A 24,548-nucleotide genomic window follows, 5' to 3' on the forward strand; every position below is an offset into this window, starting at 1 on the left:
TGTTCATTTGTTGCAATATCTATGAAAAGATATAAAAAAACGTTAATAATTAAACGGTCGCAGAGTTATGTTTTGAAGTAAAAAATTTATATAAGTATTGCCCGAAATTTTTATTTCTTTTTTTACTCATTATAATGTCTTGCTAAAAACTTTTTAAAATTAACAAAGTTAATTTTTTCTTTCATTTTTGTGTAAGAAGTAATTTAGCAATTTCTGTTTTACCATTTTCAGATGCAATCATAAGTGCTGTATTAAATAAATCTAATGATTTCCAAATGTTGTTTTTAAGTTTTCTTTTATTAAAATAAATATCATATCAAATAAATAAATATTTTTAATATTAATATCAATTCCTTTATGTTCAAGAAGTAATTTAACAATTTCTATGTGACCTTTTTCAGACGCCCACATAAGCGCTGTGTTAAATCATTTAAATAATTTCCAAATATTATTTCGAAATTAGAAATTATTAAAATAAATATTATATAAAACAATTAAATACCTTTAATATTAATATCAATTGCTTCATGTTCAAGAAGCAACTTAACAATTTCTATATTGCCTTTAGAACAAGCCCACATAAGTGCTGTATGAAATATTTTCATTAATTTCCATATATTATGTTGAAAATATAAATTATTAAAACAAATATTATATAAAACAATTAAATACCTTTAACGTTAACATCAATTCCTTTTTGTGCAAGAAATAGTTTAACTATTTCTATATTATTATTTATCACTGCAATCCAAAAGGCTGTGTTAAATAAATTGAATATTTTCCAAATATTATTTTGAAATATAAAATCATTAATAACAATATTAAACAAAACAAATAAATATTTTTGATGTTAATATCAATTCCTTTATGTTCAAGAAGTAATTTAATGATCTCTATATAATGTCTATAAGATGCAAATATAAGTGCTGTACTAAATATTTTTAATAATTTCCAAAAATTATTTTAAAATATTAAATCATAAAAACAAATATTATAAAAAATTATTAAATATCTTGAGCATTAACATCAATTCCTTTATGTTCAAGAAGTAATCTAACGATTTCAATATAACCTTTATCAGATGCCCACATAAGTGCTGTGCTAAATGTTTTAAATAATTATTAAATATTATTTTGTTATACCAAATTATTTAAAACAATATCAAATTAAACATATGAATATTTTTAATGTTAACATTAATTCTGTCTTTTTCAAGAAGTAATTTAACGATGTTTATATTACCTTTAGAACATGCCCACATAAGTGTCGTCCAAAATAATTTGAATAATTTCCAAATATTATTTTGAAATATCAAAATACCAAATCAAAAATGAAATAAAAAAAATAAATACCTTTTACATTAATATCAATTCCTTTGTGTTCAAGAAGTAATTTTACTATTTCTATATAACAATTTGAAGATGCTAACATAAGTGCTGTATCAAATATTTTAAATAATTTCCAAATATTATTTTGAAATATCAAATTATTTAAATAAATATTAAATAAAACAATTAAATATTTTTAGCATTAATATCAATTCCTTCTTGTTCAAGAAGTATTTTAACTATTTCTGTATGACCATATGAAGATGCCCACATAAGTGTCGTCCAAAATAATTTGAATAATTTCCAAATATTATTTTGAAATATCAAAATACCAAATCAAAAATGAAATAAAAAAAATAAATACCTTTTACATTAATATCAATTCCTTTGTGTTCAAGAAGTAATTTTACTATTTCTATATAACAATTTGAAGATGCTTCCATAAGTGCTGTCCAAAATAATTTAAATAATTTCCAAATATTATTTTGAAATAAAAAATTATTAAAATAAATATAATATAAAACAAATAAATATTTTTAGCATTAATATCAATTCCTTCTTGTTCAAGAAGTATTTTAACTATTTCTGTATTACCATTTTGAGATGCCAACGTAAGTGCTGTACAAAATAATTTGAATAATTTCCAAATATTATTTTGAAATATCAAATTATTAAAATAAATTATAATTAAAACAAATAAATATCTTTTGTATTAATATCAATTCTTCCTTGTTCAATCAGAATATTAAACAATTTAATATTCATCAATTCATTAAACAAAAACAAATTTTTAAGTTTCTCAGAAGAAAGTGCAATACCATTTATTTTATTTTCAAGAAGATATTTAAGGTATTCATTTTTGTGGAATTTTACTGCTGTTTCAAAAGCATTTTCAAATGTTGAATGGTTTTGTTCACATAAATGAATAATTTCAAGATTTCCCCCTACTACTGCATACTTACCTGTGTTTTCGACATTGGCGCCATTCATAAGCAAGAATTTAAAACATTTAACAGATCCAAAAAATGCTGCGTAATCAATTAATTTAACATTATCATCATTTATAGGTGAGCATCTTTCATAATATGATGAGAAAATTCTTTGATTAAAATCAAAATTTGTTTGTGATGATATTTCTAGAAGTTTTTCTATTTCATCTTTTCGAATTATTTTCGCAATTTCATTCGGATTATGTCCTTCTTCAATCAATTTTTTATGAAGTTCCCAATCATTTTTTGAAAGTTCTTCATAACTTTTTGATATTAAAGCTTTGTATACTGGAAAATCATACAATTTTGAAATACGATGTGCAAAAAATAAAAATTTATCAAGGTTTGATTTAGTTTGATTCTTATCAAAATCTATTGAAATCATATTCATTTGGATCATCATTTCGATAAGAAAATATGATTCATGAGAATTTAAGGAAAGAAGAAATCTTGTAAATTCATTAAGCAGTCCATTACAGTTTGGGTTTATTTCTTTTTCTTTAATTTCAACTTCATTTATAAATCTCAAATAAATATTACAATCTTTCATTTGCGAAACAAATGCTGAATAAATAAATCTACACATAAAATAATAAGGAAAAGTTGGGAAATAATTACAAGCTAAATCCATTGTTTTTACAACAGAACTATTGATATTATCTTCGTTTAATTTAAAAATGATACTTTCAAGTAATTCTAGTATAAAACTACATTTGATTGAGGGGCTACTGTCTGAAGGATTTGGTTGAGAGGATTGTGCATCGCTAAAATTGTTTCCCATTTGTCAAAATGCAAACAACAATTTCAGAAAAAACAAAAAAGTGACAATTGTCGTAAATTCCTTGGAGAAATAACAACGATTGGAAATTATGCATTTAGACAGTGCCCTTCATTCATAAATATTGAAATTCCATTTTTTATTGCTTTAATTCCAAATTATGCATTTTCTTATTGTTCTTCAATAAATTGCATGAACGATCGATCGTTGGACATTCATTTTTCAAATAATATTTTTCAATGGTACGATAATGAATTGTGGGAAACGAAAAAGTGGTTTTTGTTTGTTTCTTGGATTTTGCATCATGTTTTGTGCTTAAGATCACGTCCTTTCTGTTTTTTTTAATACAGCGCCTTAATAACACAAATAATGTATATATATATCAAAATTTGTGTTTTGATTTTTTTAACCGTGAAAGTGGTCTGTCGACATTGAAATTTATTTTTGAATTAATAACCGTATTGAAGAATGCAGCAGGACATTATCGACATTATCACAAAAGAATATGTAAATAGCAAAATGGTAACACAAGTCATTGTTTTCAAAAAGGCCTTCTTAAGCTTTTCACGAGATAATTATGCTACTGTTTTTGAAGCTTCTCCAGATTATGCCATAAAAATTTTTAAAAAATCTGATAACCTCCTACCTTTCTTTCAAAATGAATTATACGCTCTTAGCAAATTCAAAACATGCAAATATGTCGTTAATTTGATTGATTCAATCAAATCCACTGACGGTGAATATTTAGGTATTGTTACTGACCTAAAACATGAGGACCTTTTTTCCTGCGTTAGAGAGAATCAGTATTTTGATGAAAAAAAAGCTTGCCAAATAATGCATCAAATTTTAAGTGCCCTCAATTACATACACAATTTAAACTTTGTCCACCGTAATATTAACCATGGAAATGTTCTAATTTCAAATGCTGCAACTAATCCATTAATTCATCTAACAGGGTTTGCTTTCAGTACCGAAATAAATCCTCAAAGGCCTTACTGTTTCGGTCAGCTTGGCACATGTGAATTTTGGGCTCCTGAAATTATTCGAAATGAATATTATTCTTATTCGGTCGATATTTGGGCTGCGGGAATAATTTTCTTTTATTGCTTAACTGGACGACTACCATTCAATGCAACAAATCTAAATGAAATGTTCGCACAAATTTTGACATTAAATATCGAAAAAGTTATTAACGATGTAAACATATCCGATGATGCAAAGGACCTCATGATACAAATGCTGAACCTTGACTACCACAACCGGATAACAGCTAGCGAAGCACTGCAGCACAAATGGTTTAGAAATAGCTTTAATGAAACAGAGTTTTATGTGAAAGAAAAAATGATCTCAAATTACCAATTTTTTAATAATAATCAATTCGATGATAAAAATCCCGAAACTTTTGGTTCGTGATTTCTGATATTAATAAATTTAGCTCCTTTTTCGATATATAGTTTTTGGTTTGAAATTTTTTGATTTTATTTCCTCTTTGATATTTTGATCGAATCGAAGTATGCTTACAGCCAATTTTTGCATTTCTTTTGATCGGCTTGACTCCCATATTTCATGTGACATTTCATTAAGAGAGGCCTAAAAATGAAAAGCAAAGAAGAGGATACAGAAGAGTTAAATAAATGGCAAAACGAGGTCTACAAAACACTAGAATCAGCAAAGGAGATTGATAATCTAAGGCAGATGATTAGGAAAGCAATTACAGAATCAAATTGGAGGGATGAAGTAAAAAAACTTAGTAATAAAGAAATGGAACAAGGAAACATCGAAGATATGACACCAGAAGGAATTACAGATGCAATTATTGAAGATGCTATGAATGCGATTCCAAAAAATTTGCAAGCAACAATTGAAAAACAAATTCGAGATTTTCTAACAAAGATGAAAGTCCCGGCACCGCAACAAAAATAGTTGGTGTTCATTTGTTTTTAAAACAAATATTAATTAATTTCCTATTTTTCTACACAATATTTTCATCAAATTATCAGATAACCAAAAGCTTATAAAAACAAACATTTATTAGAAAGTTATTATGAGTTTTTAATAATAATCATTTAATTTATTTATAACTTTTTTCGTTTGGAATTGTTAAAAGGCTTCCTTCGCATGGAGAAAAATCATAGTAAAAAACAGTTTGGTTTAGATTTGACAGCTTTGTAGATATTTCAGTTATAGGTTTAAAATCAGTTTCTGATTCTTTTGTGAAAATTTGAACTTTATCTGGATCAACAGAACCTCCATGATGTTTAGATATTGCATACATCAAATCATAAATTGTCGATGTATTAATATCAAGAAATTCTTTAAATTCCATAAACTCACAATCACGCAATTTCATTGTAAATTCTACAAGTTTTATATCACCTTTAAGAATATTTGGAATGTTTGATGTTATGCTTTTCCTTGGTGTTTGAGGGCTTGAGCTCATTAGTGAAAAAATTCACAGTGCATGTTAAAATCAATAGTCAAATTGATCAGTTAAATCCATCCTAACATTAAGTACGATTTACATGGGCAAACATTAAAATATTTTTAAAGTAGGATCTGCCTATAAACAAAATAAGATTATGATCAATATTCAATCAATCTATTTATCAATTAGAATCTTTTAAAGCAAGTTCTAACTTACCCAAAATTTCATTTATCTGCTCGCTCTTTTTGATGTAGGCATCTAAAGAATATTTTGCTTCATCCACAATAATTCCATCTGTCATATTCTGTGAAATAGGTGGCAAAAACATCATCATATCTTTTGACATAGCTGGTCGTTCTTTAAACGCTTCCAGGATTCGAACAATTCGACCAGTCCCTTGGAGATCTATTGGCGGTTCTAACTGTGAGAGCATAACTGTCCTTAAATCATATAATTGGTCATTGTACGACATAACAACTCCATGCCAAACACCTTCGAGTGACCGTGCCCAAAGAACTCCCATTTCCCAACATATTCCAGATACATCCGATTCTTGAAAAATAAAATCAGAACTGTCATCTCCAACGCGCATGATTCCGTCACTGTCCAGGTGAGCAAAGAAATGGCGAGAACATGGACACTGAATAAGACATTTTGTTTTTGATGCCCAATTCCTGAAAATTCGTTGAGATGACTTATAATATATACGTGTGTAGCGAGATGTGATTAAGCCAAACTCTATTTGACGATTTACATTGATGAGATTTTTGATGAAGAAATCTCTGTATTTAGACCGTTTCCATTCAGAATGTCCAGCCTTTAATATCATAAGGTCAGTAGAATCAGCAAGAACTTTTAGTTGACTTGTATATAAGCAAAATCTAAATTGTGGTTCGAAATTTGAATAATCTTCAAGGACTTCTCCTTTTGAATCATAAAGCTTTGCATGATAATCTTTATCTATTGCAATAGTTTTTTTCTGATAAATTGAAGCTGCAATAAAAGTTTGTTCAATTGTATGCATATCTACTGTTTTAAAAGTTTCTAAATCGATCAAGGCACAGATGCCATCAGTAGTGAACAATCTTAATGTTCTTTGACTTTGATCAAACCAAAAATCGAGAATTTTGTCATTTGCTTCAAAATCAAAAGGAAATGGTCCTGTTCCATTTGGCGTATCAAGCGAAAGATTTCTTGTATCGAGATGTATGAAAGTTGATTTTCCTATGCTGCAGCTTTTTCTCATTAAATTCGAACTTTGGTTCTATAAATCGACCGTTTATTTAATGACCAAAATTTTTGCTAACAACAAAAACTCATATGACTAGACAATTATTTCATTTCTTCAATAAGATCATATGCTCTATTCTTTCTTGTTAATTTTCTTATATTTCTTTTATATGTCTTTAGAACAGCCAACACATGTTCATCTTTTTCGAATTTTTTTTGTATGAGCGGTAATTTTTCCTTTATCTCCAATAATTTCGACTTTGGTTTTCCTTTCAAAACTTCCAAAGGTTCTCTTCCCAAAAAATTATTTCGAAATGATTTCCTGAAAATAATAGAAGATCTCCATTTTTTAATGGTGTTCGTGCATGCGAATTTTTTCACGTCCTCATCTGTGATCACAATATCCCCAGTGTTGTACTTCCCGATGAATTCGGTGGTGTCAGTATCAGTAAACGTATTCTCCAAAATGTCATTGAACGGATCTGCAACCAAAGCGGAGTCCATCATGTAGATCATGAACTCTGCTAGGAGCCTAGACTTTTTCCGGATGTTTTCGACAGTTTCATCCAGGGATTTCCCTGATTTTCTCTTTGCAATGATAGTTATTCCATATTTTCGTGAACTAACATTATTAATGTTTGATGTGATACCAACAATGCTGTAATCTTCACAATGCTTTAGTCGTGGGTCTTGGTTTGACGTTGTAATTAAAATTGGATCAAGATATTGTAATGGTGATAATAATGAAATTGCAGCAAAAACGCCATAAGAAAGATCTTCTGGTGTGTCTGATATGATCATTACTCCTGCACCTGTGATAAGTGCTTTCCAGAGATCAACAAGATTTGAATATGGAAATATTTCAAGTGGATCAAAATCTTCAAAACAAAGATACTTGGATTGTAGATATATTTCTTGATTAAGTTTTGATGGTGAATTCATTGTGAGAATATTCGTTGGCTTGTTAAATCGCCAACTTTGAATAAGTGAAAATGAAAGAGCAAAACGTTCTTTAGGATTACAATCGTTATAGCTGTTAATTGCATCTTGAATGAAATCAAAGTAAAGTTTCGGAATGAATTTGTGAGTAACATAAACAATTGAATAATGTTTTTCTTCATAAACAAAAACCCAGCTGTAACATAACCTATCCTTAGGTACTGTGAATGCATAAACTGCATCGGTTATTTCTGTGTTACTTGGAAATGAATTTAATTGTATGTGAAAAAAAAAATCTTGAAAATCATCTGATGGAACAATTTCTATTGGGTAAATAGCACCACTAGAATACTTCTGAAGTAACACAATGCAATCGCAAAATTCAACAAGCATTTCATCGTAGGATGGTAATTGCATTGGCTTGTGTTAAAAATGTAAACAATTCAAATGTGAAGCTTGATGTGAAGTGAACACAAACGTATTTAAAAATTACAGTTCTAATCAGCTATGTTTTGTTTCTCTAAAAATAAGCAACTTTTTAATATTATATGATACATCGCTTTAAAATACCCTACAATTCCAAATACAGTGATATCACTTGGAATGTGGGGATTTCAAGAATGTCTAAACCTGGAAATAATTGAAATTAATGGTGTTATCTTAAAAATTGGAGATTATATATTTTGTCACTATAAATAAAAAAAAATACGCAAATATGCATTTTTGATATTGTAAAAAAATAATATTCGAAATCGTCAACCACAATCATATTATGTTCATATTTTTCATAAGCTAATAAAAATTTTTTTAACATACAAATACATTTCCCCATGATAACGCATTAATCTCTCTCGAATACATTTTCACAATAGTTGTGTTTTTTGTACGAAAGTACTTTTGGTAACATTACCGAAATTCAATAACATCTGAATTGCTTTCAAATTTTTTGTTGGAAACACAATTGGAGAATCGGCATTTTATTTATGTTCAACAAAAGTTATAAATTAAAAAGGTTTGATAAGAATTGAATATTGCGCATTTGAATTCTGTTCTAAATTGGGAACATTTACATTTGGCAAATCATTAGAAATAATTGGAGCATTTTGCATATGCAAATTGTTCTTCAATAACAAAATTCGCAATTCCAAAATCTGTTCATTTGATTTAAGGCAGCGCGTTTTCATCATGTGAAAACCTTAAATGTATTGAAGTAAATGAAGAAAATTTAAATTTCAAAATTGATGATAATGGAATTCTTTATTCTAAAAATCAGACTAAAATCATTTGCTGTCCACCAGGAATACAAAAAGCGGAATTTGCAACTCCTGTTATGGTTACATCAATTGAAAGTTATTCATTATCTTGTTATTCAGATTTAGTAACAATAAATTTTGAAGGAAAAGTGAATTCGATCGGTTCTTATGCATTTGAATATTGCAATTCATTAACAAGTATATCAATTCCAAGTTCAATCACCAATTTTGGCGATTATGTCTTTAATTCATGTATTAAACTCGAAAATGTTATATTTGAAGAAGGATTAAGAACAATTGGAAATTATTTACTTTGTAATTGTATTAGTGTATTAAATATAACAATCCCAAAATCAGTTTCTTCGATTGGATACAATCCTTTTTATGGTTGTACAAATATTTCATTCATTTCTATAAATGAAGAAAGTTCATTTTTTTCTAATGATGGAAATGATGGAGTTTTATATGATAAAGAAATCAAACTACTTATTAGTTATCCGATAGGAAATGAAAGAAAAACATTTTCAATACCAAATTCCGTAACTTTAATTTCACAAAGTGCATTTGCTTTGTGTCATTTGGAAACAAATACTATCGGAAAAAATGTAAAAACAATTCATTCAAATGCATTTTATGATTGTTTGAAATTAAAATGTATTTATTATTATGGAGAATCGGAACCAGAAATAGGAAGCGATGCTTTTCGTAATGTTACAGCAGTCGTTATGACATTAGAAAATTATCAACAAGATACATTTGGTAATTTAGACATATCAAGAGAAACAATTGCTGAATGTCTCCCGCCAACACCAACATTCACTGAATCGAATATATTTTCGAAGTCAAATACATTTTCTAATTCTAACATTTTAACTAGATCAAATACATTAACAAATTATAATACACTTATAAAGTCAGATACATTTACGAAATCAAATACATTTACAAAGACAAATACACTTTTATATATAAATTCATTTTCTGAAACACTTCAAAGTGATTTAACAATAACTTTTACATGTTCATTTACTCATACTCTCTCAATCACATTAACATTAACTATTTCTGAAACACAAATGAAAACACTTTTATTATTTTATATAAATTCTTCATATAAATACATTGAGACAGAATTTATGTGCTACGATTACACAATTATTGTATATACAGCATATTACAATTATTATTCCAATTTCTTTACATATATAAAAGTAAATAAATTTCAGGCAAATATTAACAATACAATAATAATTATTATAATTGTTTGCGTCGTTGTCGTAGTGATTATTATTGTTTCATTACTAATTATATTATTTGTATATATTCGAAATAAAAAAGAAGAAATTGATGAAAACATAAATTCGGAACAAAATGAAAATGAAACGACAAATACATTTGCAACTGGGATATCATGTCGACATGATATTTCATTATTGAAGAAGATCCATTTGCAAATGATTTTAAAGAAGAAAAATTCATATAGCAAAAATAATAAGTGTGACATTGAATAGAAGCGTTTTGTTATATTATTTGTTTAATAAATTTTGCGTATTAATAACATATTTTTGTTTTTTAAAGAAAAAAAATGTATATATATATAGTAATGTATATTTAACAATTCTATCAATGTTTATAGTTTAAAAATTGTTTCAATATTATATAATTTGTTATCATATAAATAGGAAATTTAGACACATCAAAAGAAGCAATTGCTGAATGTCTCCCGCCAACACCAACATTCACTAAATCGAATACATTTTCTAATTCAAATTAACTTGATCAAGTACATTTTTAAATAAATTTTTTATAAAAAATTAACATAACAATGTCAATATTGACAAAAAAAGAAACGCAAATAAAATCCATCAAAAAAAGTTTTCATTAAAAATATATTAAAAAAAAAAGGTCATAATATTTCTAATATTTTAATAACAAATTTAAATTTCTTGCGTTTCAAGTTTTTCGCTAATTTTTTCATATAAAATCGTAGCTATTTCATTTGATGGATTTTCTATTTCGTTTATAATTATTTTTAAGTTCTCCAAAATTAATTCGAATTCGTCATTTACCAATTCCGGAAATACATCAACGAACATGTTCAAAGCATTTAATATTTTATCCAATTTTTCATCCATAATTACATTCACAAAATCGATAAAAGCAGAAATACATTTATTGTCATAAAGGCTTTGAATTATTTCTTTATCTTTAGTGTTCAAAATCATTTCTGCTAAAGTTAAACACGCCTCATATTTAACAACATACACAGAATCAAAAGCAAAATCGCATAAAATTGAAATAATTTTCGTTCTGCTCAAATATAAAAACGAATTATCCCAATATTTAAATAAACTTGAAAGTATTCTAAAACATAAAATTAAATTTTTTTTATATGTATTATGTATTATTATATTAATACCAAAAATTATTTCTTTGTTACAAATAATTTCTATGAAATCATTTGCAAGTGAAATATTATAAATTATTTTTAATACAGAAGTAACAGTTTCAACTGATAACGAATATAAATATTTAGGAAAATATACAAATGATTCAGTTGAAACAAAAACTTCTAAAAAAAGTTTCGATTTGGAAATGTTTCGACTTACAAATGAAAGAATTAATGTTTCTTCAGATGGTAAACAATGAAAAAGTTTCTGAATAAGTGTTTGTAAGACAATTTGTATGATGTTTATGTCAGTAATACTCTGCGAAATGTATGAAACAAATTTTAGACTTAAAATATTGGAATTATGCCCAAGTAAAAATTCAATTCGTGTTTGAAAATATTCAAGGATTTGATTATTGTTACATAAATTCATAAGAATTTCAAATGAATAAAAAGATGATGTTGAAAATGGACCAATAAAAATTTGTAATAGTAAATCAACTGTAGATTGGGGAAAAAAATCAAGACGAAAATTATTTGGTATGGAAAAAAGGGAAATAGCATAAATAAATTTACTTAAAATTACGTCATTTACTTCATCTTCAAAGGCTATATTTTGAATTGTATTAATTAAGTTCAGAAAAAAAGATTGATCTGTTAAAAATATATCAGGAATTTGGTTGTTGTTTTGAACAACAAAGTTAATAAAAGAATCTATTAAATATATCTGTTCAATTATTTGAATATCATTTTGAGGAAAAAAAATTTGAAAATTTTGATCACCAAAGAATACTTCGTCATCAGTTTCAGTTTTTATAAATCCAATTTTCTTTCTGATTTTCGGGAAGTTGAAACTTTTTTTGTATTGTAACATCAGGACAGGAGAACGTTTAATAATACAAAATACAAAAAAAACAAATCTATTTATTACAAACTATTTTTTCTTTGTTGGTTCGATTTCTTTTAGCTGCAAATATGCGTTTTGAGGTTTATCATTCTTTCTTTTAATTTCATTAGTTCCTAATATGATTGGATTTCTTAATGGAACAACGTTTGGTTTCCAATCTGGTTGTGGAATTTCATTCCCTACTTTCTGTTCGAATGGTCTATGAGTTTCTGTATTATCTCTTTTAATTTTTGTATTTATACTTTGATGACTACTTCTAGATTGAAAAGAACTTGGTGCATATGAATCAGAACTATCCTTGTGTCGATATTTGTCGACATTTGGAATATCATACACTGGAGGAGGAACAAATTTTGGTACATCTGGAAGATCTGGCGCTTCAGGTGATGCTTTTACCTCATCCAAAAGGTGTCCAACTCTTTTATATAACATGTCATCTAATGGGAAAGGATTAACAGGAGGCCTAACTCTTTTTCTTGGTTCTTGAAGCGAGAGTTCTGATAATTCAGAAGAAAACGATAGACTCATTTCGTCAATTTTCGGTTTTTCGGTTTTCCTGGAAACGATAACAACGGGTACCCTATTTTTGACACTTTTCTCCTTTTCCTCTTTGACAGGTTTATCATCTTCTGAAAACGATGCCAATTTTTGAACTTGCAAAATCGGTTTTTCAGGTTTAATCTCTTTTTTGACTTTTTTATCAGGAACATTCTTTTTCTTAATTGATTCAGGTAATTTTTCTTCGACTACTTCAATTTCTTTTTCTTTTTCTTCAACTTTTTCATCATTATTGTTTTCATTTAGATTATCTCTAACAGGGAAATCATCAGGAGTGATATCCCAAAGTGATTTATTATTTGTTTGAGTTTGCTCTTGAGGATAAAACATAGGAATTTGTATAGGCAATTGTACATATGCTTGTGGTTGTGGAATATGCGGTGTGAAATTAAACGTCTGCGGTGCCACTTTTGGCGGATCGACCGTTAATAACCGTAAATTCGGTTTCACTTCACTTTTTGGCTTAATTCGAATTTTTGTTTTATTTTTAACTTTTTCTTTAGGCTTAACGTATTTTTTCTTTGTTTCTTTAGTTTTCTTAATTTTCTTTTTTGGAACTTTTTCTTTAATTTCTTCTTCTTCCTCTTCTTCAATGATTTCATTATTACTAATTCCAGAATTAGTTTGTTCTTTAATTTCCTCTTCTTCATTAAATATTTCATTATTTTGAATTTCCATTTTTGGAATTTGTTTTTCAGGAATTATAAATTCTTCAAAATCTAGTAATTCCTTAGGAACAAATTCGCCACAGTCATAACCCACTAAAGCTCTTGGTATACCACATCTCAACCATGGAATCAAATGTGATACAATTGCCGCAAACAACAAATTTGATTTTGGAATTATATTTTCATCATCAAACAACTTCATAACAAATGAATTAATTCTTGATAAAGTTCTTGGTAAAATTTTTTTCGAGCATTCAACACAAAAATCGTTAAAAAACGGATCGTCAATAAACGATGGATTGTCACTTTTCATATAAAGTATATAAACGTCGTTCATGAAATTGTTCATTGAAATTTCGTTAATTTGTTTTTTCGCCAAATTTATATCAATGAATTCGGGGAATACCAACAAACGTAATGTTGTATTATTGGGTCTTTTTAATTTATTAGTTTCTTTTATAGTTAAATATCTCCATCTAATAAACCATAAGTAACTAAAAAGTTTTATCACTTCGTTACTTAATTGTTGTGGAATTTCATTAATTTTATTATTAAAGAACTTCGAACAATTTATATAATCGATTGTACAAAATCCAATTCCGAATATTGTTGCAATATCATTAACTTCATCGATAGTTTCCGGTGCCAATAATTCGATTGTTTCTTCAAGATTTATTATGTTTGATATACTTTGATATTTATTATTTGGTTTAAATTCTCTAATTTTCGATTTTATTATTTTATTAATACATTTAATGCATTTATATCTCAAAAGTATTTCATCATTAGGCGAAATAGAAATACAATGAATTAATGAGTTATATAATGCTACAATATCATTGTTATACACTTTAGTTATATCATCGTAAATTTCGACGATTTCTTTCGTAATCGATGGATGCTGTATTAATTCCAATGCTTTTTGGAATTGGCCTAAGTTTATCATTAGTTTCAGTAACAAATTCATATCTAAATCTAACTCCAATAGTTTATCAGAGTTCGATTTATATAAAAATGATTTTAATGACGGAAGTAATGTGTCTAAATTTACATCGCGACAATGATGTGGCAATTTATATGTTTTTAATTCTTCTTTATCTTCATCATTTAATGAATAATGTTTAATGTTTTTCATTAGTAACTTGTTCGTTACAGTATAATCTAAATGATTAAGTTCATCAATAAGAATTTTCATTAAATATTTGTCACGCGAATTAGTTGACCATGAAAGTCGTTCAATGATTTCATCATATATTTCGACATCATGATTTGTTAATCGATATATACATCGAATTATAAAATAAGAAAAAATATATTGTTGGTTTTCATATGCTAATTTTGAGCCTTCTTCAAACATTTGTATTAATACATATCTTAACGGACTATAATATTGAAATATATGAAAAAAATCGGTTAGATATAATAACTCACACAATTTATATGGGTCTGAAACGCCATTTTCTAATATGCTTTTAACCGTTGCATCAAATAGTTTTGAGACACTTTGATGTGGAAACTGAAGTGAAATCATGGTTTGAAGATTCAATGGAATTGAATCATTCTCTATCTTTAAAATTCGCATTTTGCCTTTTGTATAGATTACAAATCGAAATGGATCTTTTGAATCAGCTGATGCCATTAATGGCACATCTTTATTTGTAAATGGGGATAATGAACATAAGGAATGTTTTAAGCTTTTCCCACATCTTGCTACCGCACTAATATTTCCTTGAATTGAGGTAATGATAAAAAATTCTCCATTCGATGACCATGCAACACTTGCTACTGTTGGAGAATCACCTGGAAATATCTTTGTAAGTGGAATAACTTTAACAACTCGTAAATATCGTGTGAGTATAACAAGTGATTGTGAAACAGCTATAACTAAAAACTTACAATCAATGCTCCACCATGCACATGGATTTCCTTCACCTTCTACAATTGGAAGTTGAACAGATGAGCGTTCATAAGTTGGAGTTTGTCCTTTAAATTTGCATACTGAAACAAAAATATTTAATTCATTAAATGGCATACATGGAGGAAGATAAGCCGTAAGACAACATACACCACAACCTTCATCAGCATTACTAAATAAACATACGTCTTGATATGTAATAGCACATCCTTGTGGAATAGCTGGGCCGATAGAGGGATGGAGAGTAAACGGCTGCGACGGTTTCATGTAACCGTGAGTGATGTGTTTTGAGTTCACTGGTGACGTAATGTGTGCGTTGGTTGAGAACTGATGATTGGATGTAAGGTCTGTCCAATATCCAATGCCTTTGGTTTCTTCGGGATATTGTTGCCATATCCAAAATTCTTGGTCAATGGATATTGCAATTACATTACAATCTTCACTAATAGCTATCCCTTGAACATGATCACTAAGTGATGGTGTGGATTTGCCTGAAAGTTTTTGAATTGGTTCAGTTATAAGAACTGAATCACCTGTGGGAAGATAAGCATTTGTTGAGGAATCTGAAACAGCTAAGCCTGAGTTACCAGGTAAAGGAATTGTAACAACAATTGAGCTTTCATTCTTTTGTCCATTTTTTTCTTTAGCACTAACTCGATTTTTATGAAATGAAAGATATGGACTTGATTTTGGTAAGTGAAGAGAACTACTTCCACAAGGTGAAACTACTGATCTTGCAATTTTACCATTGAGTTTTGAGACAAATCTTGATTTTACAAAATTGCCATCCGTAAGTAAAAATGCTTTTCCTGGTTTAACAAAAAATATCTGACCATTGCTACTTGTGACCGTGAAGTCTTTTCTTGTTCGTGGGAGTGATGTTGTTTTTTCACCCTCCCACATCCAAAAACCGTTCTAATGACGATAGAATGAGAACTTTATTTACGAACGATAGACCGAGAACGTTAGCCAGATGTATTTTAATAATTTAATAAATTAAATGCTTTCGTTGATTGTTTGGAAGTCTTCATGTGGGATCATTCCTGAATTATTTGTTGGTGAGTATCTGTAATCTGGGAAAGACCATTCGAATCCGGTTAATTTTGGAATTGGAAAAGGATTATAGAATCTAAATGCTCCAATTCCATAAATTTGTCTTATGTTTTCATACTCACCTAAATCATAATCTTCTTTACACCCAAAAATTTCCTCAAGTGTTGTTTCATTATTTTTAACATGATTGAATTCGACTGAATAAAAATAACTCAACATTAACGATGTTATGATTAATGCTATTCCTGTACTAATTTCATTTATTCCAGATGTTGATTTAACGAAATATGTTATGATTGAAATTATACCACCAAAAAGTGATGCTGAAGTTCCCCAATTAATTGTAACAAGAAACGGACGTTGATTTCGAAGAGCAATGCATGTTCCAACGGCTGGACAATGATGGTCCATTCTAAGATGGCATTTATTACACACAGAACAATGATGAGCACGTTGAGGTTTTGGAAGTCCACAACGTTCGCAGCAAGGAAATTGTTCTAAAAATTCTGGGGTTAGCTTATCTGGTCGTCGTTTTATCATTAATTCTGTAGATCCTGGATCTCTTAAAATTGTTAAAAACAATGAAATTAAAATCATTAAAACTGCAAGAAAAATTAACAAAAGCAAGAAAAGCCCAAGTATTTTATATTTATGAATTTGACTTGAAAATAATGGAATGATTGAAAATGAAAAAATTTGGTATGCAAAAACAAAAATAAAACTAGTAATAAAAAGTGGCATGAAAATTCGAAAGAAATAGTGTTGTATCTGTTTTATTTTTGAAGGAGGACGTGGAATCCCAGCAATCCTCATTTAGTAAAATAAACTGCCATCCTTTAGCACGATAAGTATCGTAGAGGTTATGTATTGAAAGTATGTGCTCACTTATCGTTCAATTGAAATCATTGTCAAATAACTGGGGGAAACGTTTATTTTTTACAAAAAAACCTGCAAAGCGTCATGTGAAATGAAATATTTTTCTCCATATGCCACCAAAAATTAGAAGTTTTTCATTTGACCAAAGAAATGAGCAAATTGGCCTTGCTATTCCTAGTGGATTCATCATATATGAATGTTCAAGTGGTGTTGTTGTTTATGAAGCCAAGTTTCCAGGTGGTGGAGCAAATTGTCTTTCAATTCTTAGTGATTCCAACTTAGTTGCTGCTTCAGGTGATGACTCACTTGGTGGCTTTAAGAAATCTACATTAATTCTCTGGGATTGCAAGCATGACAAAGTTATACGTCTCATAGACTTTGAGTGCGACATTGATTTTCTAATTTTCCGATCTGACTGTCTAGTAGTAGTACATGGCGAATACATTGATTTCTATGATTGTTGTGATTTTGAAATCATATATACATCTGTTAATCCAACTCCTGGCAAACATTGTGCAGCTCTCGTTCAATCCAACACTCTTAATTTATGCGCAGTTCCTTCACCATCTGGCGATAATCTTATCATATCTGATTATCATGATCCCGGATACACCTTAGGAGTCATTCCCGTTCAGTTCCAAAAAGTTTCCTTTTTTTCATTTGACTCAAGCGGCGAACTTTTAGCCACAGTTCTTAGTGAAGGCAAGAAGATATATTTGTGGTCGGTTTTGGAACTCAAGTTAATTGCCAAATTTAAACGCGGAATACACTCTGCAAAGATCAGCGGCATTGCGTTTGATCATTTATCCAACTGTATGGTCATCACTACGAAGCGCGGGACGATGCACGTGTTCTCGATCCCGAATCCTGCCGAAAGAGAGAAAACAGAAAATATAAAATCTGTTCGCTCGAAGTTTAACTATGACTTGCCAAAGGGAGTCGACTTCCATTGCCAATTCGATATTGCCGGATTCGTGTTGACCGGAATTACAGATGACGGCATGTTCAAGCAGCTGAGGCTGGATATAGATAAAGGTCTCGTTGTGCCAATATGCGACCGGAAGTTGGAGTTATGATAAAAGTGGCAAATGTGTTATCATAAGCATAAGTAAAAATGAGCTATTTAATGGTTATTCGAATTAGTGATAATTCTTCAGTTGATTTTTTTGATTTCGAGAAAAAAAATTTGGTTTGTTTGATAAAATGCACACTTCCGATTTAAGTGATGTCTGTCTTCTTTTCTTATGATATGATATATAACTTTTGCTTGATGATCTCTTGGCATTTATAAAAATTTAATGTAATAGTCACCCCTATTTCTTGGTAAAGTAAACACAAAAAATCACCAAAATTCTCAAAGTTTAATAAAAATATTAACCAAAATTGCATTACTGTACTATTTGAGTTTATTCATTTTGAGTTTTTTTTTGGAATATATGAGTAATCTTAAGTCATAATCAATTTATCATTTCATAAATTTGTTAAAAAATCACTAAGCATAATCTCACTGTGAAGTAGTCGTATGCATGTGTTTTTATGAGCTTATTCTGCCTCTTTTCCTTCCATCACGAGTTTTGGCCTTTAGCAATTTTAAATATCCGGTAACTATAATATTTTTCTTTCGTTATTATTTCAAAGATTAAAATATATAATTTGTTTTTGAAAATGTATTTTTTGCAGCTTAGGTATTTTGTAAGCCTTTTATTAATCACAAAAAATATAACTTTTGGAAAAATTTTAGATTAACAAAAACAAACAGTTTAAAAGTATTTAATTCAAACAATTTACTTATACAAACATTGTTAATCGCCGAGGTCAGTTGAGTCTTCGTCATTATGTTCCTCATCTTCCTGTACCTGGCTCGCACTTTCGCCATTAATTTGTTTCATTATTTCTATTTTCGTTCTTCTTATGAACTTGCGGCGCACCCTTTGGGTCATTTCGAGCATTTTGGTTTTCGCATCATTTAAGTAGTCAACCAACTCCAAAGGAAAAGGCTGAACTACTGATTGATGCTCAGTGAGAAATATCGATAAATAACAAATTGGGTTTATAGTAAACATTAAAAATTCTAATGAATCAATAAACCCAAGATCTTTAAGGATACAAAAGAAATCAAATGGAATTGCTTCAAGCAGGTTAAAGTTATTCATTTTAAGTGACTTTAAAATTAGTTTGGGATCAAGTTGTAATACATTTGCTAAAAGATTTGGATTTAAACATACACTTGAATCTTCAAAAATGACAACGCCCCAATGTAATAAAAGAAAAATCGGATCATTTGAAAGATATGATGCATATGCTGCGAGTATAAGAAGCTCATCACCAACGTTTGGTGGAGTCTTGGACTTGCTTTGAATTTCTCGCATTTTTCCAAAAAACTGTTTGGCGTGAGCATCAACTGATTCAAGAGGAATCCGCGTTTTTGCGCCTTTCTGGATTATTGTTAAAAATGCAATGGGTGTGATTCGTTCGATTTCATCTGGATTTATGTGTACTAATATGGAATTAACATCTTCGCCATCATTGGGAAGCATAGTTTCTGCCTCATCCAATTGGCTTGGAGGGATCATGCTTTTTCGATATTTTCAAAAATCAATCAGTGGCCGTTAAGTATATTACTTTATTCTAAACGCATGAATGATATTAACGGTTGTTGGAAATTCGTTTTTGATTACTTTACTTTCAAAAGTGATATGAAAGTTGAAATAAACGGCTTCATGTGAGTTTTTTAGCAACCGAAGATTGTAATGCTTAAATTTAATTCAAACTAATTCATTACAAGAAGAGATTGAAATCAATGCTCACTATTTCTGTATGACCATTTAAAGATGCTGAAATGAGTGATGTCCAAAATAATTTAAATAATTTCCAAATATTATTTTGAAATATAAAATTATTAAAATAAATATTAAATAAAACAAATAAATATTTTTAGCATTAATATCAATTCCTTCTTGTTCAAGAAGTAATTTAACTATTTCTGTATGACCATTTGAAGATGCACAAATAAGTGCTGTATCAAATAATTTAAATAATTTCCAAATATTATTTTGAAATATCAAATTATTAAAATAAATTTTAAATAATACAAATAAATATCTTTAGCATTAATATCAATTCCTTTTTGTTCAAGAAGTAATTTAACGATTTCTGTATAACCATTTGAAGATGCACAAATAAGTGCTGTATCAAATAATTTCAATAATTTCCAAATATTATTTTGAAATTTCAAAATATTAAAACAAATATCAAATAAAACAAATAAATATCTTTATCATTAATATCAATTCCTTCTTGTTCAACAAGTAATTTAACTATTTCTGTATAACCATTCCAAGATGCTTTAATAAGTGCTGTCATAAATAATTTAAATAATTTCCAAATATTATTTTGAAATAATAAATTATTAAAATAAATTTTAAACAAAACAAATAAATATCTTTAGCATTAATATCAATTCCTTTTTGTTGTAAAATATATTTAACAAGTTCAATATTTCTGGATTCTGAAGCGAAAACTAAAATATTTTTTGGAATTTGATTCGATTTAAGGAAATATATTACAAGAAAAATATTTCCAACTTTTGCTGCTTCATTAATAATGGATTTATTAATCTCCATTCCTTCCTCTTGCAAAAATGCGAAAATTTCATAGTTATGATATAAAATACATACCTTCCCTAAATTTTTTAATACATTCATTTCTAATTTATTTTCATAAATATAATGAAAGATATCATTTTTATGGAGTTGAATTGCTGTTGCACATGCATCATAAAATGATGAATGATTTTGCTCGCATAAATGAATAATTTCTGTTTCCCCAAGAAAATATTGGGGAAATTGCTTTCATTGTTCCAAGCAACGTTTTTTTTGCATCTCAAAAGGGTAATAAAAACATTGTGAAGTTGCTTCTTGTTCATGGTGGAATTGACATTTATAAAGGTTTAAATATTTTTTGTTTAAAATTAATTTTAATTAATTGATATTTCAAAATAAAATTTGGAAAAAATTTGAAATAACTCAAACAGCACTAATGTATGCATTTCGAAATCATTATAAAGAAAATAAAATTGATTAAAACCATAAACACACGTTTGCATTTTAAAATGTTAATTTTTTTAGATCATTTTCTGATCAAAAAAAGAAAAAATGGTCCCGCAGGGACTTGAACCCTAGACCTTTGCGTTATCAGCACAACGCTCTACCGACTGAGCTACGAGACCTTCGAATATCAAATATATAAAAAGTATATAATCTTTGTTTCCAAAAACATTGTGAGATATTTGTAGCTTTTTAGCATATATTCAAGTGCTCAAAATATACAAAAGCTGGTTTAAAAAGTACACATTCTGATATCTTGCTCTTGTGGATTCTAGTAAAAATCAACAATAAAATGTATTAATATAATATATTAGTTTCATAGTTTAATATTTAATTTAAAAAACTATTTTATATTAATTGTTTAAAGAGATATCATTTGATCAAGCAAATTATTTCTGAAGGCCAACATTATAAAAAAAATTTGGATTTTTTTAATCTGTAAAACTGGATTTTCAGGATCAAATTGGGAAAATGCTAAATTCTTTTTCAGAACAAATTGATGTGCTAAAAGTTAGAACAAATATTAAGAAATATGAAAATAACTGATATCATATAATTTATAAATAAATTTCTTTAATTTACTCTTTGAGTTGTGTACACCGAAATGATAAAGATGTTAGCTAATTTTGTTTGAAACATATAAACGGCCACTAAAATAAGGAAAGTGACATATATTTAAATTGACACTTTTAATTTAAAACTGGCGGTCAAAACGGCAATGCTTTCAACTTGTCACCTCTTTCCATCAAGTCAATCTGTTGTCAACAACAAAGTTTTGCCTTTAACAGTATATGTTCAACCAATGGCTAAAGAAAGCTTTGTTTTTACAAGAAGGTTAAATCAGATTCCGCAATGCTGTCATTGTAAAGCTTATTTTTGTTCTAAATGCAAACGCACTGCAGACTCATGGAAGTGCGCTATTTGTGGTACTGAAATGCGCTCTGAAAAGCTCCTTCCTTCCGATATTCTTAAAACCGATATTATTGAAATTTCTCAAGATGAATGGTCTGCTGACTTATCTCGAGCAATCATTGTGCTAACGAATGAAGAAGGGATTTCTTCAACAGTCAAAGATTATTTAAACTATCTTCCATCAAATTCGCAAATTACGATTGCTACATGTACAGACCAAACGAACAATTATAGTTTTCCCTCAACACGGCAAGCATTGGAGCAATGGGATACTATACAATTTCCCGATAATTTAATTTCAATTGAAACTGTTCAAAAATCCTTAGAATCGATTCTTCCAACTCTTAATGAACCGTGCTGGTGTATTGTTATAATGGATGAACCACAACAAACCGATGACATTACAGGTTTAGAATCATTTTTGAAATCGCAACAAAAGCGAAAGATCAGAATTGATTTGAACATCATTGGTTCCTCTGGCTATTCACCAATCAACGACAAGATCACTCCGCTCATAAATTCTGCTCCAGGTCTTACCAAAGTATATCATCCATTCATGACCCTCAGCGAATTACCCATCAATATGAAGGAAGATCTTGATCGTGACTTTGCCTATGATCTTCGTATTCAAGCCAATAGTAGTGAAAACTACAAATTAGAGTTTCTCCCAATCCAATATATGGCATCCCAATCATATCACACTCTTGCCCGTTTTCCTGTCTTCCCATCCACCGAATCCGCGATTTCATACACTGTCACTCTCCCTGAAGAAGATCAGCAAAATCTTTCGCAAACCTTTCAATTTATTGTAAAGTATACAAAATACAACAACAAAACACATAGATTCAGCAGACAATTAAGAATCATTAACCAGGAATTTCAAATTAGTCGTGAGCCAGATGACTTACTTCAAGAAGTATCTCCATCATTATTACTTTATTCTTGGATGAAACAATCACAAAAACTTCAATTTAACAAAACGGTTTTATATGTCGAAGATAAGATTAAAGACTTTGGACAATTGATTTTGTCCAACGAGCACTTCATCGATCTTGTCAAACTTGGATTCTTTTACAAATCTCATAAGGTCATATCAATCTCATTTTGGGAAAGATTCACAATGTGCGTGCTAATAAACTTAGCATCGCCCGCATCTACCAATTCGTTGTTTTCATTCCTAGTCGAAGTTTGGGAAAATGCAGATAACATGCTATTATGTGCGCATTCAATTAGTAATGAAGATCTTGATGAAAGTAAGATCTATGTTGTCAAGTGCTTCCCATCTATATATGTAATAAGCAGAGATGGCAACTTTACTGTTGAAAAAGGAACAAAAATCGAAAAGTCAATCAACGACTATAAGGAAAAGTGTAAACCATTGAATGTTGAGGTGATTCATTCTGAGCTCTCTTCAAATATGAAGGACTTAATAGATATATACCATGAAGAAAACCTGCCCAATTACCTCAAGGGGCTCGGGCTGGAGTCTCTCGAAGATAAATTTTATCAGAATTAATTAAATGATTAATTTTGTTTTCCTTGAAAGTTTCGCAAACATTAAGTGGATAAGTAAAAGAAAATCAATATCCTAATTTTGTTTAATTAGATATAGAATAAATTTCTAAAGATTATTTTGTATAGAAATTCTATAACATATGACAAGGAACTGTTTTAAAGATTAAAATATTGAAAAAGATCTTTATTATATCGATATAAATATTTTCAGATTAACAAGAGCTCTTGTTAAAAATTTATTCATAGATGGAATGAAAACTTAAATATCATTTCATATCAATGAATCTCAATAATGCAAATGATTTAATTCATTAACACCATTAAAATTAATCGCCCAGCTGACCATCTAAGTCTTGAGTTTCGAGGAAAATTTAACTACAAATCTTGTGATATATTCTAAATAATTTTAGGGATATTTTCTTTAATTTCTTTCTTTTAACATGTCTCGAAAAATAATTCCATTTTTGTATAAAAAAGTAATAACCCTCATCATTTCCTTTGTTATTTATACGAAAAAAATATTAAAGAGATAAAAATAATCAATTATAATAAAAATTCATATATTTTTATGATACATCATATTTAAGATTAACTTACAATGGATATCATTTTTTTTTTATTTGGTAATCTATGGAATAGATGTTGAGAAATTTGAATTCTTTTTGTTTTAAAAGTCAGTTTTTCACCTCACATGGACTGCCCCTGAG

General features: G+C 28.7%; 6 protein-coding genes across 6 annotated transcripts; 2 read left to right on the plus strand and 4 right to left on the minus strand.

Annotated features, from left to right (window-relative positions):
- Positions 1-5,701: 5,701 nt before the first annotated feature.
- GO595_000294 (uncharacterized protein) lies at positions 5,702-6,766 on the minus strand (the record flags this gene model as incomplete). Its single annotated transcript, XM_067915900.1, has 1 exon — positions 5,702-6,766. The coding sequence occupies one exon, from the start codon at positions 6,764-6,766 to the stop codon at positions 5,702-5,704; it is 1,065 nt and encodes a 354-aa protein (XP_067779749.1).
- Positions 6,767-6,852: 86 nt separating this feature from the next.
- GO595_000295 (uncharacterized protein) lies at positions 6,853-8,106 on the minus strand (the record flags this gene model as incomplete). The annotated part of the gene is made up of 1 exon (XM_067915911.1): positions 6,853-8,106. One exon carries the CDS (start codon positions 8,104-8,106, stop codon positions 6,853-6,855), a length of 1,254 nt encoding a protein of 417 aa, XP_067779750.1.
- Positions 8,107-12,265: 4,159 nt separating this feature from the next.
- Positions 12,266-16,282, minus strand: GO595_000296 (uncharacterized protein; the record flags this gene model as incomplete). Its single annotated transcript, XM_067915922.1, has 2 exons — positions 12,266-13,557; positions 15,184-16,282. The coding sequence occupies 2 exons, from the start codon at positions 16,280-16,282 to the stop codon at positions 12,266-12,268; spliced, it is 2,391 nt and encodes a 796-aa protein (XP_067779751.1).
- A 1,136-nt stretch (positions 16,283-17,418) lies between these two features.
- On the plus strand, positions 17,419-18,384 carry GO595_000297 (Autophagy-related protein 18a; the record flags this gene model as incomplete). Its single annotated transcript, XM_067915933.1, has 1 exon — positions 17,419-18,384. The coding sequence occupies one exon, from the start codon at positions 17,419-17,421 to the stop codon at positions 18,382-18,384; it is 966 nt and encodes a 321-aa protein (XP_067779752.1).
- A 726-nt stretch (positions 18,385-19,110) lies between these two features.
- Positions 19,111-19,881, minus strand: GO595_000298 (uncharacterized protein; the record flags this gene model as incomplete). Its single annotated transcript, XM_067915944.1, has 1 exon — positions 19,111-19,881. The coding sequence occupies one exon, from the start codon at positions 19,879-19,881 to the stop codon at positions 19,111-19,113; it is 771 nt and encodes a 256-aa protein (XP_067779753.1).
- Positions 19,882-22,132: 2,251 nt separating this feature from the next.
- On the plus strand, positions 22,133-23,842 carry GO595_000299 (uncharacterized protein; the record flags this gene model as incomplete). The annotated part of the gene is made up of 1 exon (XM_067915955.1): positions 22,133-23,842. One exon carries the CDS (start codon positions 22,133-22,135, stop codon positions 23,840-23,842), a length of 1,710 nt encoding a protein of 569 aa, XP_067779754.1.
- Between the last annotated feature and the right edge of the window lie 706 nt (positions 23,843-24,548).

This window comes from Histomonas meleagridis, assembly GCF_020186115.1.
Source record: "Histomonas meleagridis strain 2922-C6/04-10x chromosome Unknown contig_1, whole genome shotgun sequence".
Classification (NCBI taxonomy): Eukaryota; Parabasalia; order Tritrichomonadida; family Dientamoebidae; genus Histomonas; species Histomonas meleagridis.